A 19,677-nucleotide genomic window follows, 5' to 3' on the forward strand; every position below is an offset into this window, starting at 1 on the left:
CATACAGGAGGTTCAATTTCAAACCGATACAACGCCTCTATAAAAACGTGGGCCTTTCCTCCCTCTCTTTCATAGCTCTTCCTCTGCACTGGCTTTATTTTTTCTTTTATCTGGCTCCTAGGCTCAGTTCACTGATCAGTAGTGTACAAATATTCTCCATGCCTTGGCAGCTTTTGCTGTTCTAAGGAACATACACAAAGTTAAAACAAGATGTAATATGCCCCTAGCAATATGTAAAAGTGAAGAACATGATGAAAAACAGGCAGGCAATTCATTAATGCAGTTCACATATTAGATAAAAATTTTTAAACACAAGGAAGTTAACATTATTGAGTAAGGGTATCAGCATAATGGGGGTTATTTCCCATTCCATGCCTATCAAAATCCTCAGTCTGATGTAGACAAGCTTCATAAATCTTACTCAAAGATTTCCACAGCCAAAGGATGGCAAAATGTGTGTGTGTGTTTTAACAAGGCTCACTGTGTCTTAAACAGCATTGACTAATTCAGTGTCTATGCACATGTAAAATACAATGAGGCAAGAAGATTTTTGTATTACCCCAGTTCCTTAAGGAAAAAGATTTAATGACATGAAACTATTAAATCAGATGTGCACCCCAACACTCAATTGTGGTCAAATCGGAGAGAAGGATCTTCAATTACCTACTACCCCTCTAAGTAATCAAAATAGTTCCTTCATCCATGCTTTTTTCAATAGATAACAAATAACGATATTTTGAAGACTTAAAACACTACCACCACTTATTTTCCAATGTAACAGTATTTTTCTGCATTTTAAAGTCTTTGTACATTGTGAAATAGCAAATTTAAAATATTACTCCAGATAATACACAAACTTAAAACTCACATCTAAAGACAATCCCTATGTTGTTTCTCAAGCTCATGCACTAATCTTGTTTGGATTTTTACACTGGTCTAAAAAAAATAAAAAAGTAAAGTTGCTTACTTGCAACAGGGTTCTCTGTAGACAGCAGGATGAACCACACACACACACACACGAATGGTTTAATCCAACAACACCAATAGTAACCAACTCTCCGAGTTCAGAAAGGTCCACATTTTTCTGAGCATGTGCAGGACATCCCATGCAACTGTTAAGTACCCCTATTTTAGAACTTAGGAGTCAACTCCACGAGAAGGCGGATGGGTAGGTGTCTGATATATCCTGCTCTCTACAGAACCTTCATTATAGGTAACAGTGATTTATCTATGAACAAGCAGGATGAATCCACCACATACATAGGGGTTCTCACAGTTGATGTTTTCCCCTTTTTCTTTTTTTAAAGAATACCCCAGGGGAAAACAGTGCTGGGGGTGTTGACTATTCATTGAAAGTCCTTATACAACTGCTTGACCAAATGCTCTGTTCCTTCACGGCATACTGTACACAGTAGTGAGACATGAAGGCGTGAATGGACAACCACGTTGTAGCTCTCTGTATCTTTTCTATTGGGACTGAGTGGGATGCAATTGAGGCCGTCATAACTCTGACTTAATGTGCCTTTTGATCATTCAGTTGTAATCCTGTTAGGGTACAGTAATGAAGAAATGCAGTTCATTACACAATTTTGATAGTTTTTTTTGTCACTGCAATTCCTAATGTTAAGATCAAAGGAAATGAAAATTGAAATATGGATGTATTTTTACAGAGTAAGTTGGTGACTTTTTACAGTCCAGTCTATGCAGAGCCTGCTTACCTTTACCAGCATGAGGCCTTAGAAAGTAGGAAGCAGATATAAGAAACAGAAAACTATAATGAAATACATATAACAAAAATGACATTTTACGAGAGTTACTCAAAAATCTTTCCAGGATAGATTCATGTCTGCTGACTCCATGATGTCAATAGGAGAGATCCCATGGAACTTGTCATTTCTTGACCTGGGGCTTTGTGCACCATAAGCTTTCCATAAATCTGCACTAGGTTTCCATCTACATGAGAGTGATACAGTATTGCATTTAAGTACACCTGCACTGGACTAAGTCTGAAGATGAAAAGTAGGATACCAAAACAGATCCCGGGGTAAAAGGGTCAAGGGTTTCCTGTGTACACCAGATGGCAGATCTCCACAATGCTGTAAGATCTTTCTGCAGATTGCTTCCTAGAAGCTATTAAGATATCTTCCATCTCCTGAGAAAAGTGAATGGGATGCTAGTAATTGCTAAACAGCCATACTGTAAATGCTAACAAATGGATAGCTGGATGAAAAATCTTCCCTTGATTCAGAGGAAAGGAAATTCTGATAAATATATTGGCATCCTGAACAGTAGCTGGTAGAAACTGAGGAAACCAATCTGATAGAACTAACTGAGGCTATGAGGATTTCAAAGACTTTCTTTCCTGCAAAGTTTTTGACATCAGTGGAATAAGTGAAAGGCGTGGAGTCCCAATTTCCAGTTTATGCTGAAAGTATTGTAAACTGGGCTGTATTCACTTAGTCTTCTGGAGAAGTGTGGAAGTTTCTTCTTGTCTTCTAACACAAAGGTCTACTGTTGGAACTCCACAATTGAGGAAGACATTCTCTAGTATTTATTGGTCTAAGAACCATTTGTGAAGTTCTAGGCAATGGTTAAGCTTTATTTATTTAGATTTTGACTCCGTTGTAGCTCAAGGCAAGATATACATTCAGGGCTCACAATATGTTTGTACCTCCAGAATAAAAAACAAGGAGGTGAAGTGATTTGAACTAGGCTTCTCTGGTTCTCAGTCTACTGGTCTTACCATGAGGCTACTCCACTTTATTTATGATTTTAGCCCAGTTCCATCTCTCCAATGACTTTGCAGAAGATTTTACATGGCCAAAGAGTTGTCCATCTGAATTAAGATTCTCTTTCTCATCACACTAGCAAAAGCTCTTAGACTTCTGAAAACTGTTATTAGCTATGTTGATTGATATTTTTCCTATTTTGACTAAGCTATCTAGGTGTGAATGGATAGCACATGGGCATCACATCCTTTATTGAATCCACCCACAGTTAACACTTGATTCTGAGGTCACTAGAATTAAAGTACTTGGGTCTGGTTCAGGTTGTAGTACACTACCACTGGAGAGAGGAAACAATCCTATTTTTTCTTAACATGATGCATCAATGGATGAGTGAACTGTTCCACTAAAACCGATGTACATGGAAGCTTGCATTTGGTATTACCTGGATGGTGGCCATGAAGTTCCTTGAGAGACTGAGCTAAGGAACTTGATTTGTGCATGAGATTTCTTATGATCCTAATCACAGGCCCCAATGTAGTATGCTGTGCTACCCTTTAGCATGGCAGTTTACTTTCAGTTTTCCCATTTAATCCCAATATGAGGGTTTTAGTACAGAAATATCCACAGTGAAATTGCAGTCAGCATGCAAATTTGTTGAATCAGGAATTGCTTCCGATATAAAACTTTCCCTTTAGCACAGGACCTTTATTCAGCTCAGGGCTAAAGTAAAGTAAAGACCCTACGCAGAAGCAGCAAAGTCACCCGAGGAAAAGTGCAGCACTTCAGAGTACATGTGGGCAAAATGGACCCAGTTGCCTCCCCTACCCAAGGGCTATTGTGTCCACAGCATGCAGCACAGAAAAAAGCCCTGGACCTGTGTGCCTCTGATGCAACTAGACACACCTCCTGGACTAATGATACTTACCTAGTCAAGGAAAGTGTCCAACAGCTTCCCGTCTCTACCTGCCACCATCCCGTAAAATGGCACTCAAGCCCTGGCAGTGTATTAGAACACACTGCTAGGGGTCAGGTGCCACTATTTTCAGGCTAGTGGTAGGATAAGGATGCCTCCCTGGACCACGTAAGTAAAATAGTCTAGGGAAGGGGTTAACTGTATCAGAAGTTCTGTGGTCTACAGCCTCCATGTGTTAGGTACCTGGACTAGGGCACCCTTGACTAGACAGCCCATTTTTTGAAAAGTCTCTTCCAGGCAGTGAACAAGCCAAAATCCATTCACACACTGAAAGGGAGATATTTTATTCCAGATTCAGCAAACCATAACAGTGTGCGCCGTTTTTCTTTCCCTGTTAGTGCATTCTATGCAGCAACTTGGATGACATTAGTTTATTTAGTTGGAAATATGTCTTCTTAGTATGTCTGTTAGAATGCTGTGTGCTGAAGCTTAATGCACCATTCTAATATATGGCTTACTGAATCAAGGCCAGAATGTTTGCTCTCTGATTCAGGAGGGCTTTTCCCAGTTGGGAGTTTCTCCAGGCTCCAATATACTGGAGCATCTGGGGTTGCTTCAAGCTTGGTTTGGAGAAATTTATAATGAACCTCACTGATTGCAGTCACTGAATTGTCATCTGAAGAGTGTCTGGAACAGGAGACCTGTGTTGATTAGTTGTCTAGAGAAAGAAAAAATAATTTTCTTTGAAGATGCGTCAATATACATTTCATAAATACTCAGGACTGCAGATAGATAAAAGGGAATATACTCAGCACTGATACCGGATTGATGCTGTTCTAATTTCTCCATCCTGTTTATAATTGGACTTCTTTTCTGTTTCCATAGTGTAGTTTGTATTGTGAACCACTATGCTCAATAAGAATAGTGGTATATCAAAATTAAACCATAAAGCCAAGATATGCTATCCCTTAGCACAGGATGTATGAGAGAATACCCATCTTTTAGATCCATTATCATCTTAGTTGTAGGGGGAAAAGATGCTCTTCAGTAAATTAATCTTAAACTTTTCCTGAAGTAAGACTCTATTTGATCTCTCAGATCTAATATGGAATTATAAAGACCTTGAGTAGAATCACAGGTTGACATCTGATAGAAGAGACTATGGTAGATTGGAGAACATTCTCTGCAGCTGGTTCAACCCATGCATTTGCAACAGATAATCCTGTGACACTTGGGAGATGTAGCCTAAGCTCACTATCTTTAATACCATTCTCTCCTAAGGCTGCATCAAGATTTAAGTGAGCACTCCTGGCAACAATTGAAAGACTAGTTATGCCATCTTTGTTCATAACCCAAGTTGTTGTGCTGAACAATGATTTGGGAGACACTGAATATCTCTGATAATCCTTCACTAGGATAGTGGCAACAGGTATGCTTTTGATAAAGAGAACAGTCTTCTGTATACATAGGATTGTTTATTTGAAGACAGAGTGTTCACCCACGGCAGTAGAGTTTGGAGCATGTGAAGGGTTTCATGATAATCCAGCATTGGTGCAAGTACAGCATCATGTATAAGCTGTGATGCAATTCTGAACTCTATGGCTCCCTGAAATGTCTAGTTTTGGCTTCTCACTCAGCAGCATAATAAAGATGGTTTTGAAACATTTGTTTTTCTTCAGTGTTGATTCTGTTAGCAATGACTGGTAGGTAGACTGAACCATAAATGTTACGTCTTTTCCTCATTACTGGCACACATTTGCATCTGTGGTTCCTGTAACAGACTATGGCTGGGAGTAGCTCTGATTTGTTTGGGGACCCAAGATACAATTATCAGATGTCATCAGATCTGTGCTCTTTCTTCCAAACAATAATGGAACCACCTGTGCCATGTTTTGAAAGCACATCAGATAACTGAGATGTTGAGAAGAAGTGGTTGTTCATAGGTAAGGGTGGTGACAGGCCAGAATGCAAAGTACTTGATGATTCTATAGCTGAAGACAAGCCTGATTGTTCAAATACAAAATTCTGCCAAGGATGTAACATGGCAAAAGTCATGTAGAGATGCTTCTCTTCTTGCTGTTGCGGGTTCTCTAACAAGAGCCTAGGTTAGGAAGCTCTTTAGCTGATAGCCTGGTATCTGCTACCTCTAAATATCTAGGTTCTATGATATAGAACTCATGTAATGACCATGAAAATGTTTGCCTTTGAAGTCTCTCTAGCTGCCAACTTTCTGGCTCTTTTGACAACAGCTGCTTGGGAACATCAATTAAAACTATTTACAAATCATTCAAAACAATGGTAACAAGAGATGGTGGAAAAACTGTATGTGTCTTAAAGGTAGCATCAGACTAAGCATTTTGTGGGTTTTTGACTTCAATGCCAAGAGATCCTGAGATTTCAACATGGAAGATAACAAATTATACGTTTCTGGCTGCGACTTTGGCTCTGATCATATAGAGAGATACATCTTCTGTCAGTGGCCTGTCAAAGTGGTAAGTTTTCATGGTGTTGAGGATATGTGTGCAAAGACCTGCAGAGTTACAAAAACGTTTTGGTCTTTGGGGGCATTCTGTTTATCGTATAGTATTGCCTCTTGTGATGCGACTCCCATTCCATATCCTGCAAGAAAGATCCATTTTTTGACGCAGAGGATGAACAACATATGTGCTCTTTTTTAGATGGTGGCATTTTCTGGGTTGCAACCGATTTCTCTCCTTTGCATTTGTTTCCTTCCAATAAAAATTTGACATTCTGAAGGCACTGAAATGCTTTGCTCTTAGTGACATCTTTACACAATTAAAAATTAATGTAGGATGTATCAGCTGAATGGTGCTCAACTACCATAATTGTCGTCTTTCTTCCCCAAGGGCATGCTGGAATCCACTCACATTTATCATTACAAAAACTTGAGTCTACCAAAATAAGCTAAATTTCTTTTGTTTAAGGGAGGACTGAGGGAAACAAAGGTGAGAAGAATTAAACAGAAATTTATCCTTAGCAACTTTCAAAATTTTTCTATGAGATAACACATTTGTGCAGCAGTATGGACACAAAGAAACAAGGGGGACTCAAAATGACTGTGTAAAAGTCCTATGCATACTCAGAAAATTGTTCTAGGAGGGCTCTAATAAAGCTATGACAGTGCCGTTGGATAACATCACCCACATTTGCAGCAGATTCAAAATGATATCGCAATCCATTAAAGATTCAGCTTTCTCCAAGACAAATATAGCTACAACTCTGTGCATTATCATCATACACAAAATTCCTATTAGAAAACCATAGAGACAAGAAGAGAGACATAAGGATATTACAGAAGTCGGCAGAAAGAAAACTAATGGTAATTAAATATTTCAGTGAGACTGACTAGTTAAAAAGTGCTCTTTAAAAAAGAAAATCTCTACTATGGGTTTGTATGAATAAGGCAAGATAAACTTTTAAAGATATCTTTAGAAGGCACAGCTGGTTAACAGTTGTGGTTATGACAGCATTCAAGAGGCACTTTAATCTCATCGACTGAAAAATTTATGAGGTTGAAATGCTCCATGAAGGTGTACACCACTAGAATATGGAACTATACACCATTTTATTTTCCCCTAGAGTTGGAACCACATCTATGCAAAAAATCTTATCTCCATAGTGGCATGCCTTATACCCAGCGGGACTGAGGAAAGCCTTATGTCCAGTAGCAATTCCACAATATGTTGTCCAGATATTCAGAAGACAGTTGGAACCATGATGCATGAAAGTAAGGTTCAAGATCTTGGAAAAACTAACTGTTTAAAAATGACCAGTTGCTTCTCTAAAATGTGATGACCTCTGTTATGTTACTGGGGGGGGGGGGGGGGGGGGGGGGGGGGGGGGGGGGGACCATCCCCACTGAAAATTATGGAACTGGTGGCAGTTCACACAAATTGTAACTCATAGAAATCGTAATGCAGGTTACTGCACTGTAGTGAATCAATCCATTAATGTATGTTTCCTCTTCCTGAGGATATATATTGCCTACTATGAGCGGACAATCTAAAATGCCTTTCAAGTGAACTGCTGATCATGAGTTCTGGTCTGCACCATTTCCATACTAAAAAAACTGCAGTTTGTTTTCTGACATACAAATCCCTTTTATGCAAGGGAAACAACAAAGTAGAATCCAATGTTTGAATTGGGTCCTCAAGAGATCTATAATAGACTACAAGCTATAGTCATTATTTTAGAAGTCCTAGTCACGATTTACACATGTAAATCTGCAAAGCCTACATATGGCAAGGATGCATGGGTTGGGAAGGACCAAAAATACATACAATTCCCCATGATCAGCATAAAGGTTTAAAGCTGCTTTTAGGTATCTATTTGTAGTTTTTTTTTAAGTAATTGTGCTGGTTTTGGGCGGTGCTCTACAGAAGGGATTTGGAGAGGTTGCCCCCTTAATACTCCCCCCCCCCATAAATTTCTTCCAAATGACTGAGGGTTCTGTACTTAATTGGGAGCATTCAGACATGTAGTTTTCCCAAAATGGCAACATACGATCCTTGGGTTTGAAATACCAAAGATGTTTATATTGCCTAATTGCCTCCATTGATGTTTCAGATGTCAATTGTAAAATGGTTGACCCCACTGCAAGTAACTGAAGCATGTATGTGCATTCCTGCATGTATTTTAGAAAAGGCTCCATAGCAGTTGATTCTTTTCTAAAATGCTACTGGAATTTGACAGTTCCAACTTGGACATCTCAATTCTGATTTCTACATCCTATCTAAAATAGGGCTGCACACATATAAAAGATTTTCTTCTTGCAAAGGACAATAATGTTATGAATGAAACTAATTTGGTTCAAAGCAGTACTTCAAGAAAGCTTTAAAGAAGCCAAAGTTGTGTCTTGGTAATAACGAAAAGAGGAAGATCAGCAAGATGAGTGAAAGGAAAGTTATGTTTAAACAAGCGTACAACATGTCCTTAGACTGAACATATATTGAAATTCAAAAAAATAAGACATGCATATGCCTTTCTAATACTATTTTAAGAAAATCTGAAAAATAATTTTAAATCTGTTCAGAAGTTACCATAAAAGTTGTAAATATTAGTTGATAAGCCCTCAATTTAGTAAAATGAATTTTAAGGAAACAATACAATAACTGTCAATGCCCTGAAATGTTCTGTAGACAAGTGTAACCATTTAATTGATAAGAATATAAAAGGACTACATTGTTTCATATTTTAGTCTGGTGTACAGAAAATCTACTTTAAACAACTGGTCATTTAAGTAACAGCTGAAGACCTGTGGTCCTAATTTTGCTTTGTTGCCTTTGAAGAACTATAAAGCTTCTTTTCTTGCTTTCATTTTCTAAGTAGACACTTCAAGTTTTATTGTTTTGGAATTACTGTAGTTCTGTAGAGTTTTAGTCAGTGCAGAGAAGACTGAGGCTCTGTCTGTATTCCAATAAGTGACGGTGGCTGTTGACCACTCACTGTGGTCAGTGCTGGCCTTGGATTTAGGCGAGGAGGAATAGAACTAGCTGGGCGGATGAGAGGTGGTGGAGGCTGATTTAGAGTAGGTCTTGGCTGAATAAATCGAGCTTGCTGTTGAAGTGGTGGAGGCTGTCGGTGGAGAGCTGGAGCAGCAGGTAGGGTTGGGCGAAGTAGTGGAGGGGGCTGGTTCAAAGGTGCTACTGATGTTGCTGGTGCTGGAGTAGATGCTTGCACAGGAGTTGTAGGACCCAGAGATGGAGCAGCTTGAATGGTTTGTGCCTGCATAAAGAAGAAAAAAAATAATTTTAAGAGACTTCATCAGTAATACAAGTATTAATTTTGGAATGTCAAAATTTCCTATTCTGCAAAAAGAAAAGACACACTGTTATTAAATTTGAAAATATAGTTTTCACTAGGATTTTACTAAGTGCAAACAAAAATAAGGTGCAATATTTTTATGATGGAATAAAATGCATTTCAGTATTCATTTCATTGCAAAGTTTTACAACATTAATCCAGTTGTAAAATTCACCACTGCGATAAGTGTTTTATCAACCTTTTTACTATTGTTATGTCACTCTCATACCAAATCATTTCATAACACACTGAATGAAATACTATTCTTCAACTCATGTCACCTGAAGTCTAGTACTCAAACACACCTCATCTTCTTCATCAGTGCTTTTTCCTGATGGCAAATTAGAAGTATTTTTTGTGTCATCCCCTAAAGTAGAAGAATCACCATTAGAAGCCTGGGTTCCTTGTTCTGCTTCCCACTCCTGTAATACCTCCTCTAAGTTAAAGCGGCGCTTGTAGTTTACAAAGAAGTTCTTCACTTGACCAACAGTCTTGTTGCCAATTACATCTGCAATAGCTTGAAAATCTTTACCATATTTGCGGACACCTGGAAAGCAAAGTAAATAATATACCTAAGAAGGATTAATCAATAAGCTCTGGGTGTGTCAACATACATGCGTGCGTGCGTACCCTTACATAAAAAAACTCCTGAAAAGGAGGGCAAAAAAATTTAGAGGGGCATTTTCATATGGTGTCTAAATCCGATTTTGGACGTTTTGTGAAAAAACGTCCAAAATCCAGGAGCAAACATGGCTATTTTCAAAACAGAAAAACATCCAACTTCGTTTTGAAAATGGCCATTTGCTAGACATTTTTTGTGTTCAGTGCATCTATATTTTAGGACCATTTACAAAAAAAAAAAAAAAAAAAGAAAAAGAAAAAACATCCAAGGGAAAAACGCACAAAAGCAAACCATTGGGATGTATGGGGGGCCAGCATTCTTAGATTGGCCACACAGACATTCCAGCAGAGCAGTGGGGCACCCTAGGGGGCACTGCAGTGGACTTCATATAAAAAAGGTCCCACATACACATCTCAGCGTTACTCATATTTCATGGTGAGCCCACCAAAAACCTACTGAACCTAATTGTACACCATTACAATAGCCCCTATGCCTGCAGGTGTCACCTCTATGTAGGTACAACAGATTTTTGGTGAGTTTTTGAGGGCTTAAACTTTCCACTACAAGTGCAACAGTTACAGTGGGATATGAGCCTAGTTCCTCTTCTTTACGGTCCACTGCACTGACCGCTAGGCTACTCCAGGGACTTGCGGTCACAAATGTCTGAACCTCCTATATAATGGTCTGTACCATGAAACTAAGCTGAGAAGCTAAGTATAATTTAAATGAAAGTTTTTTTTTTTTTGGAACATGTTAATTAAAAAGAAAGTGAAAGTAGGGAGGTTGGGAGCTTTCCTACCTAAGCGCACAACTATAGAACGCATTGCCAAAAGCAGTAAAAACTACACTCGATCACCTAAATGTTCGGAAAGCACTAAAGACAGACCTGTTCAGAAGAGCATACCACACTGACCCAACATAAAAATACCGGTCACTTGCGACACCACATAACCAAAGACTGCAACGGACATTACCTGACTCTTCTTTCCCCTTTCCCTCTTTAAGTTCCCCCCAACTGTTTCCTACCATACATATACCTCATTATACCACAATATCACTTTGTATTCATTCATACTATGTATTGTTCAAACCGTAATCGGCTAACACTGTTAACGGTTATATGTAAGCCACATTGAGCCTGCAAAAGGTGAGAAAATGTGGGATATAACTGTTAACAAATAATAATAATAATAGAGGCTGGTATGTACTGTTTCATTCACAGCTTTGGAGGGTAGGAAAGGGGTCAGTGACCACTGGAGGAGTATGGATGTTTATGACTCAATCCTTCAAGTAGTCATTTGGTCTTCTTTAGGTCACTTAGTCGGACGGAAAACAGGTCTAGCCAAAAATGTCTTTGCCCTAGCGTTTTCATTTTATTCCACTATTGCAGAAAAAAAAAATCTATCTTCCCATGTCTCACCCAAAACACACCCCCTTGAAATTTAGACGAACTGTGGAGCAGAAAAATCAGGGTATCGAAAACTGCAACTTGGACATTTTTGCTTTTAGAAAATGGGAAGGAAAAGGGGAGCAAAGAATACAGGAGAAAAGAGAACAAACAGTGGGCTGATCTGAAGGAAAGGAATGTTGATAAGGGAGAAGGATGGAGGTAAAAAGAAAGAGAAATCACATTTATTGGTTAGGTGGACATCCTAAAAGTGTAATGTATCCATACTTCCAGACTCATGAGAAATTTACTACTGTACTTATCATATTGAGACATTCTTCCATTCATAGTAAACAAGAATCAGAAGTCACAAACAGAAAATTGATCACTAAATTTTCCTCAACCTTTTATTGAGCAATTTTCTGTTTGTGACTTCTGATTCTTGTTTACTATGAATGGAAGAATGTCTCAATAAGGGTATGATACATACCTGTAGCAGGTGTTCTCCGAGGACAGCAGGCTGATTGTTCTCACGACTGGGTGACGTCCGCGGCAGCCCCCACCAACCGGAAAGAAGCTTCGCGGGACGGTCGGCACGCAGGGCACGCCCACCGCGCATGCGCGGCCGTCTTCCCGCCCGTGCGCGACCGCTCCCGCCAGTTCATTGACTAGCAAAAGATGAAACACACAACTCCAAAGGGGAGGAGGGAGGGTAGGTGAGAACAATCAGCCTGCTGTCCTCGGAGAACACCTGCTACAGGTATGTATCATACCCTTTCTCCGAGGACAAGCAGGCTGCTTGTTCTCACGACTGGGGGTATCCCTAGCTCTCAGGCTCACTCAAAACAAGAACCCAGGTCAATGGAACCTCGCAACGGCGAGGAAACAACAGAAATTGACCTACGAAGAACAACTAACTGAGAGTGCAGCCTGACCTGAATTAATTCGGGTCCTGGAGGGTGGAGTTGGATTTACACCCCAAACAGATTCTGCAGCACCGACTGCCCGAACCGACTGTCGCGTCGGGTATCCTGCTGGAGGCAGTAATGTGATGTGAATGTGTGGACAGATGACCACGTCGCAGCCTTGCAAATCTCTTCATAGTGGCTGACTTCAAGTGGGCCACTGACGCTGCCATGGCTCTAACACTATGAGCCGTGACATGACCCTCAAGAGTCAGCCCAGCCTGGCGTAAGTGAAGGAAATGCAATCTGCTAGCCAATTAGAGATGGTGCGTTTCCCGACAGCGACCCCTAGCCTGTTAGGGTCGAAAGAAACAAACAATTGGGCGGACTGTCTGTGGGGCTGTGTCCGCTCCAAGTAGAAGGCCAATGCTCTCTTGCAGTCCAATGTGTGCAACTGACGTTCAGCAGGGCGGGTAATGCGGCCCTGGGGAAGAATGTTGGCAAGACAATTGACCTGGTTAAGATGGAACTCCGACACCACCTTCGGCAGGAACTTTGGGTGAGTGCGGAGCACTACTCTGTTGTGATGAAATTTGGTATATGGAGCATGAGCTACTAGGGCTTGAAGCTCACTGACCCTACGAGCTGAAGTAACTGCCACCAAGAAATGACCTTCCAGGTCAAGTACTTCAGATGGCAGGTATTCAGTGGCTCAAAGGAGGTTTCATCAGCTGGGTGAGGACGACGTTGAGATCCCATGACACAGTAGGAGGCTTGATAGGGGGCTTTGACAAAAGCAAGCCTCTCATGAATCGAACGACTAAAGGCTCTCCAGAGATGGCTTTACCTTCCACACGATAATGGTAAGCACTAATCGCACTAAGGTGATTCCTTACTGAGTTGGTCTTGAGGCCAGACTCTGATAAGTGCAGAAGGTATTCAAGCAGGTTCTGTGCAGGGCAAGAACGAGGTTCTAGGGCTTTGCTCTCACACCACACGACAAACCTCCTCCACTTGAAAAAGTAACTCTTTTTAGTGGAATCCTTCCTAGAGGCAAGTAAGACCCGGGAGACACCCTCAGACAGACCCAACGCAGTGAAGTCTACGCCCTCAACATCCAGGCCGTGAGAGCCAGAGACTGAAGGTTGGGGTGCAGTAACGCTCCGTCGTTCTGCGAAATGAGAGTCGGAAAACACTCCAATCTCCACGGTTCTTCTGAGGACAACTCCAGAAGAAGAGGGAACCAGATCTGACGGGGCCAAAAGGGCGCTATCAGAATCATGGTGCCAGCGGTCTTGCTTGAGCTTCAGTAAGGTCTTCCCCACCAAAGGTATGGAGGATAAGCATACAGGAGGTCGGTCCCCCAATGGAGGAGAAAGGCATCCGACGCTAGCCTGCCGTGTGCCTGAAGTCTGGAACAGAACAGAGGCAGCTTGTGGTTGGTCTGAGAGGCGAAAAGGTCCACCGAGGGGGTGCCCCACGCTCGGAAGATCTTGCGTACCACTCTGGCATGGAGCGACCACTCGTGCGGTTGCATGACTCTGCTCAGTCTGTCGGCCAGACTGTTGTTTACGCCTGCCAGGTACGTGGCTTGGAGGAGCATGCCGAACCGACACGCCCAACGCCACATCCCGACGGCCTCCTGGCACAGGGGGCGAGATCCGGTGCCCCCCTGCTTGTTGACGTAATACATTGCAACCTGATTGTCTGTCCGAATTTGGATAATTTGGCAGGACAGCCGATCTCTGAAAGCCTTCAGTGCGTTCCAGATCGCTCGGAGCTCCAGGATGTTGATCTGCAGATCCTTTTCCTGGAGGGACCACAGACCCTGGGTGTGAAGCCCATCGACATGGGCTCCCCACCCCAGGCGAGATGCATCCGTCGTCAGCACTTTCCCGGGCTGCGGAATTTGGAATGGACGTCCCAGGGTCAAATTGGTCCGGATGGTCCACCAGAGCAGTGAAGTGCGGCAACTGGTGGAGAGGCGGATGACATCTTCTAGATTCCCGGTGGCTTGGAACCACTGGGAAGCTAGGGTCCATTGAGCAGATCTCATGTGAAGACGAGCCATGGGAGTCACATGAACTGTGGAGGCCATATGACCCAGAAGTCTCAACATCTGCCGAGCTGTGATCTGCTGGGACGCTCTGGTCTGCGAAGCCAGGGCCAAGAGGTTGGTGGCCCTCGCTTCGGGAAGGTAGGCCTGAGCCGTCTGGGAATCAGCAGCGCTCCTATGAATTCCAGAGACTGAGTTGGCTGGAGATGGGACTTTGGGTAATTTATCACAAACCCCAGCAGCTCCGAAGTTGAATAGTGCACTGCATGGACGGAGGGCTCCTGCCTCCGAGGTGTTCTTGACCAGCCATCGTCGAGATATGGGAACACGTGCACTCCCAGCTTGCGTAGGTAGGCCGCTACCACCACGAGGCACTTGGTAAACACTCGTGGGGCAGAGGCGAGCCCAAAGGGCAGCACACAATACTGAAAGTGCCGTGCGCCAGGCGGAATCTGAGATACTGTCTGTGAGCTGGCTAGTATCGGTATGTGAGTATATGCGTCCTTTAAATCCAGGGAACATAGCCAATCGTTTTTCTGAATCATTGGCAGAAGGGTGCCCAAGGAAAGCATCCTGAACTTTTCTTTGACCAGGAATTTGTTCAGGCCTCTCAGGTCTAGGATGGGACGCATCCCCCCCTGTTTTCTTTTCACAAGAAGTAACCTGGAATAGAATCCCTGCCCTTCCTGCCCGGGTGGTACGGGCTCGACCGCATTGGTGCTGAGAAGGGCGGAGAGTTTCCTCTGCAAGTACCTGCTTGTGATGGGAGCTGAAAGACTGAGCTCCCGGGGGACAATTTGGAGGCAGGGAGGCCAAATTCAGGGCGTATCCGCACCGCACTATTTGGAGAACCCACGGGTCGGAGGGTAGGAGAGGCCACCTTTGGTGAAAGAATTTTAACCTCCCTCCGACCGGCAGATCGTCCGGTACGGACACTTGTAGGGCGGCTATGTACCCGTGGATCCAGTCAAAAGCCCGTCCCCGGCTTTTGCTGTGGAGGCGCAGGGGGCTGCTTAGGCGCACGCTGTTGACGAGAACGAGCGCGCTGGGGCTGTCCCTGTGACTGACGAGGCCTCTGGGCCGGCTGGTTGTACCTACGCTTCGCAAAAGAATAGGGTGCAGCCTGCCGGGCCCGGGAAAAAACGTCCCACCCTGTAGAGGTGGATGGCTGAAGGCGCCCGGTGGGAGAGCTTGTCTGAGAGCGGTTTCCCGCTGCTGCAGTTGGTCCACCATCTGCTCGACCTTCTCACCGAAAATGTTATCCCCCCGGCAAGGGACGTCAGCCAGTCTCTGCTGGGTGCGGTTGTCCAGGTCAGAGGCACGCAGCCATGAGAGCCTGCGCATCACTATACCTTGGGCCGCAGCACGAGATGCCACGTCACAGGTGTCAAAAATACCCCTGGACAGGAACTTTCTGCACGCCTTCAGCTGCCTGACCACCTCCTGATAAGGCCTGGACTGCTCCGGCGGGAGCTTCTCGACCAGGTCCGCCAGCTGTTGCACATAGGTCCGCATGTGGATGCTCATATAGAGGCAGGTATGACTGGATGCGGGTCAGAGCATGGAGGATTGGTAGGCCTTCACTCCCAAACGAGTCCAGAGTGCGAGACTCCCGCCCCGGGGGCGCCGAGGCGGTATCCCTCGAACTCCGTGCCCTCTTGAGAGCAGAATCCACGACCGCTGAGTCATGGGGCAATTGGGGGCCGCATGAGCTCTGGGTCAGAGTGGATCCTGTACTGGGACTCTTTCTTGGGAATGGTGGGGATAGTTAATGGTCGCACCCAGTTCCGGAGCAGCGTCTCCTTCAGGACATTGTGCAGCGGCACCGTGGAGGACTCTCTAGGTGGTGATGGATAGTCGAGGACCTCGAGCATCTCGGCCCTCGGCTCTTCCACAGAGACCACGGGGAAGGGAATGCTGATAGACATATCCCGCACAAAGGAGGCAAAGGAGAGACTCTCAGGAGGTGAGAGCTTCCTCTCCGGTGAAGGCGTGGGGTCCGAGGGAAGGCCCGTAGACTCCTCTGAGGAGAAATATCTAGGGTCCTCCTCTTCCCCCCACGAGTCCTCATCCTCGGTATCGGACATTAGCTCATGTAGCTGAGTCCTGTACCGGGCCCGGCTCGACGTCGAGGCACCGAGGTCTCGGTGTCGTCGAGCGGTGGACTCCCGCGCCGGCGGGGACGGAGCTCCCTCCATCCGACGTCGACTCCACCTGCGTGGCGGTCGAGACCGGCACCGCAAGCGGCGGCGGTTGTCGACAGCCCCGGCGCCGGGCTAGAGCTCGCCGGCGCCACAGTCATCGGCGCCGAGGGCGCAAGCACCCCCGGCGCCGGCACAGCCTGGCGCATCAGCCCTTCCAGGATCCCGGAAGGATGGCTCTGAGGCACTCGTCCAGGCCCGCTGCCGGGAAAGGCGGTGGGGCCGGTAAGGGTGTCGGTGCCGGAAGCTGCTGGGGGCCAGGAGACGGCACCGAGGGTGCCGGAACCCCGACGCGTCGGTACCTCCACAACCGACGGAGACCTCTCCTCACGACGATGACGCTTCGGCGTCGTCTCCTCTCCGACATTGGGATGCACCGAAGGCGACCGGTGACGACGCTTCTTGTCCTTCTTCCGATGCACGTCACCGGCGCCGGAGGGCATGGAGGAGGAGGAGGTCGATCCCCCTCGGTCTCGAGGTACCGGGTCAGACAGGGTTCGGTCCCGCGGCCCACGAGCTGAGGGCGTGACCGGGGCCGACTGCCCACGCGGCCTCTCCCCACTCTCACCGGAGGATCGGCGGGCCGACGGGACCTGTTCTCCTGGGGTCGCTGCCATCGGTGCCGAAGTCTCGGGCATCGATACCGGTACCGAAGGGCCCGGGCGTCGATACCGATGCCTTCGAGGTCGACGTCGAGGGGCCGGCGCAAGTTCCAAAAAGACGGTCCCGCAGAACTTGCCTCGCAACCTGAGTCCGTTTCCGGAGACCGAGACACAAAGAACACGACTTGAGATTGTGCTCCGGCCCGAGGCACTGGAGGCACCAAGCGTGGGTGTCGGTCTGCGAGATCGGCCGGCCGCAGCGACCACACTTTTTAAATCCACTCGGGACCTTCGAGGACATCGACGGAAAAATCGCGTCGGCGAAGTCAAAGTCGTCAATGGTGGCTAAAATCACACCACGAAAAACAAACGACCGAGCGGCCACTAGCCGCAATGTGGCGTCCCCGCTGGAAGCGAGGGAAAAAAGGGAGCGTGTGTCCCACACGCGCAGGGTTTCTTTTTTTTTTTTTTTTTTTTTAAAAAGGAAACCGGGGCGTAACTAAAACCGAAAAACAAAGGTAGAAAAGCACGATCAGCGTAAACGCGATCGAACGATCCGGCGGCTGAACAGAGAGAGCGCAAAACACGACTCTCTCCAGGCGCGGAAAAAAAGGAACTGGCTGGGAGCGGTCGCGCACGGGCGGGAAGACGGCGCGCATGCGCGGTGGGCGTGCCCTGCGTGCCGACCGTCCCGCGAAGCTTCTTTCCGGTTGGTGGGGGCTGCCGCGGACGTCACCCAGTCGTGAGAACAAGCAGCCTGCTTGTCCTCGGAGAATGATAAGTACAGTAGTAAATTTCTTAGTCCTGGAATGTGATTATACCTGTGTTAGCATTCTTAAGCTGTCTTAGGGACCCTTTTAATACGCTGCAAAAAAGTGGCCTTAGCGCGACATGTGGGTCTTTCTGGTGCGTTAAGGCCATTTTTACTGCAGCTGCAAAATAGCAGATTTTCCATTTTCTAGGTTAATGACCCAAGTGCTAATTCTGCCATTCACACACAATTCATTAGCATTTACTGACACCTATTTTGTAGGTGATAAGGGCTATAATGTAGCTGCACTAATGCCCACTCTCTGCTCCCCTGACATACCCCCACTGTACAACAAATTGTAGCTGCTGCTCAAACTATGGGATGGAAGAGGCAGCTCCCAAAATATCCACTCTTTCAGAAAAATTTATTCAATATTGTTACCTTTATAAACTCATGGTTTTACGTAGTGGGCGAATGAGCTGTCATTATGTAAACCACCTACTCTCCAGCAGTGGTTAAATGCAGCTGCAGAGCGTTGGCGTTGGGGGGGAGGGGGGGTGGGGGAGACAAAGGATTTAAAGGCTTCTTTTACAAAGCTATGCTAGCGATTCAGGAAGCCCATTCGGTTCTTATGGGCTTCCTCTCATTTGATGCGGGAATCGCTAGTGCAGCATTGTAAAAGAGGCCTTAAGTTTCTTGTTTAAAATTCTTTTTTAGCTGTTCTTGCTGTGTTGTTTCTGTTTTCTTCACTTGTTTGTTATGTAAATGTGAATTACCTGCTCTGCTGAAGGAACACTGCAGAGTGTAGCATTGTGTTTTGATGTCTGCTAAACAGATAAAACATTAAAGAAAATATGCTGATGGCAGCCAAAACAAACAACTGCCACAGGCTGAATATTTACTGCCAAATGTTTGAGTAAGGAAAGATAATCCAAATTCCCTCTCAACTCTGGCAACAGCAAATTACGAAGACACTGAGCTTTTCCTAGAAATGCTTTCTGTATTGAGATGGGAACCATTCAAAAGAGCATTTTGACTAGATCCTAAAGCCAAGGTGGACTACACCAAGCTGTGATGTTAAAACATAGTAACATAGTAAATGACGGCAGAAAAAGACCTGCATGGTCCATCCAGTCTGCCCAACAAGACAAACTCATATGTGCTACTTTTTGCAAATTACGAAGACACTGAGCTTTTCCTAGAAATGCTTTCTGTATTGAGATGGGAACCATTCAAAAGAGCATTTTGACTAGATCCTAAAGCCAAGGTGGACTACACCAAGCTGTGATGTAAAAACATAGTAACATAGTAAATGACGGCAGAAAAAGACCTGCATGGTCCATCCAGTCTGCCCAACAAGACAAACTCATATGTGCTACTTTTTGTGTATACCCTACTTTGATTTGTACCTGTCCTCTTCAGGGAACAGACCGTATAAGTCTGTCCAGCACTATCCCCGCCTCCCAACCACCAGCCCTGCCTCCCACCATTGGCTCTGGCACAGACAGTATAAGTCTGCCCAGCACTATCCTCGCCTCCCACCACCGGCTGCAAAGTAATTCTTCTCTGCTTTATGCTATGATCTGTTCACATCAAGCATCATCCTCTCCCCTCCAGTGCACTGCACATTGGAGCAGGAAGCAGAGGGCTCTTAAATACCTGGTATATTTGATTAACCAGCACTTATT

General features: G+C 45.0%; 1 protein-coding gene across 6 annotated transcripts in view; it reads right to left on the reverse strand.

The window, feature by feature from the left end:
- Positions 1 to 8,775: 8,775 nt before the first annotated feature.
- RCOR3 (REST corepressor 3) overlaps positions 8,776 to 19,677 on the reverse strand; it is a 224,130-nt gene continuing 213,228 nt past the window's right edge. For 3 of the 6 annotated variants that reach the window (XM_030196084.1, XM_030196083.1, XM_030196082.1), the window contains exons 11-12: positions 9,771 to 10,012; positions 8,776 to 9,387 (exon numbers count right to left, since the gene is read on the reverse strand). In XM_030196084.1, coding sequence (XP_030051944.1) covers positions 9,043 to 9,387; positions 9,771 to 10,012 — 587 coding nt within the window. In that variant the 3' untranslated portion in view covers positions 8,776 to 9,042. The remainder of the gene's footprint in view (positions 9,388 to 9,770; positions 10,013 to 19,677) is intronic. The other 3 variants (XM_030196088.1, XM_030196087.1, XM_030196085.1) reach the window with 2 other exon arrangements.

This window comes from Microcaecilia unicolor, chromosome 3 (genome assembly GCF_901765095.1).
Source record: "Microcaecilia unicolor chromosome 3, aMicUni1.1, whole genome shotgun sequence".
In the NCBI taxonomy this organism is placed as follows: domain Eukaryota; kingdom Metazoa; phylum Chordata; class Amphibia; order Gymnophiona; family Siphonopidae; genus Microcaecilia; species Microcaecilia unicolor.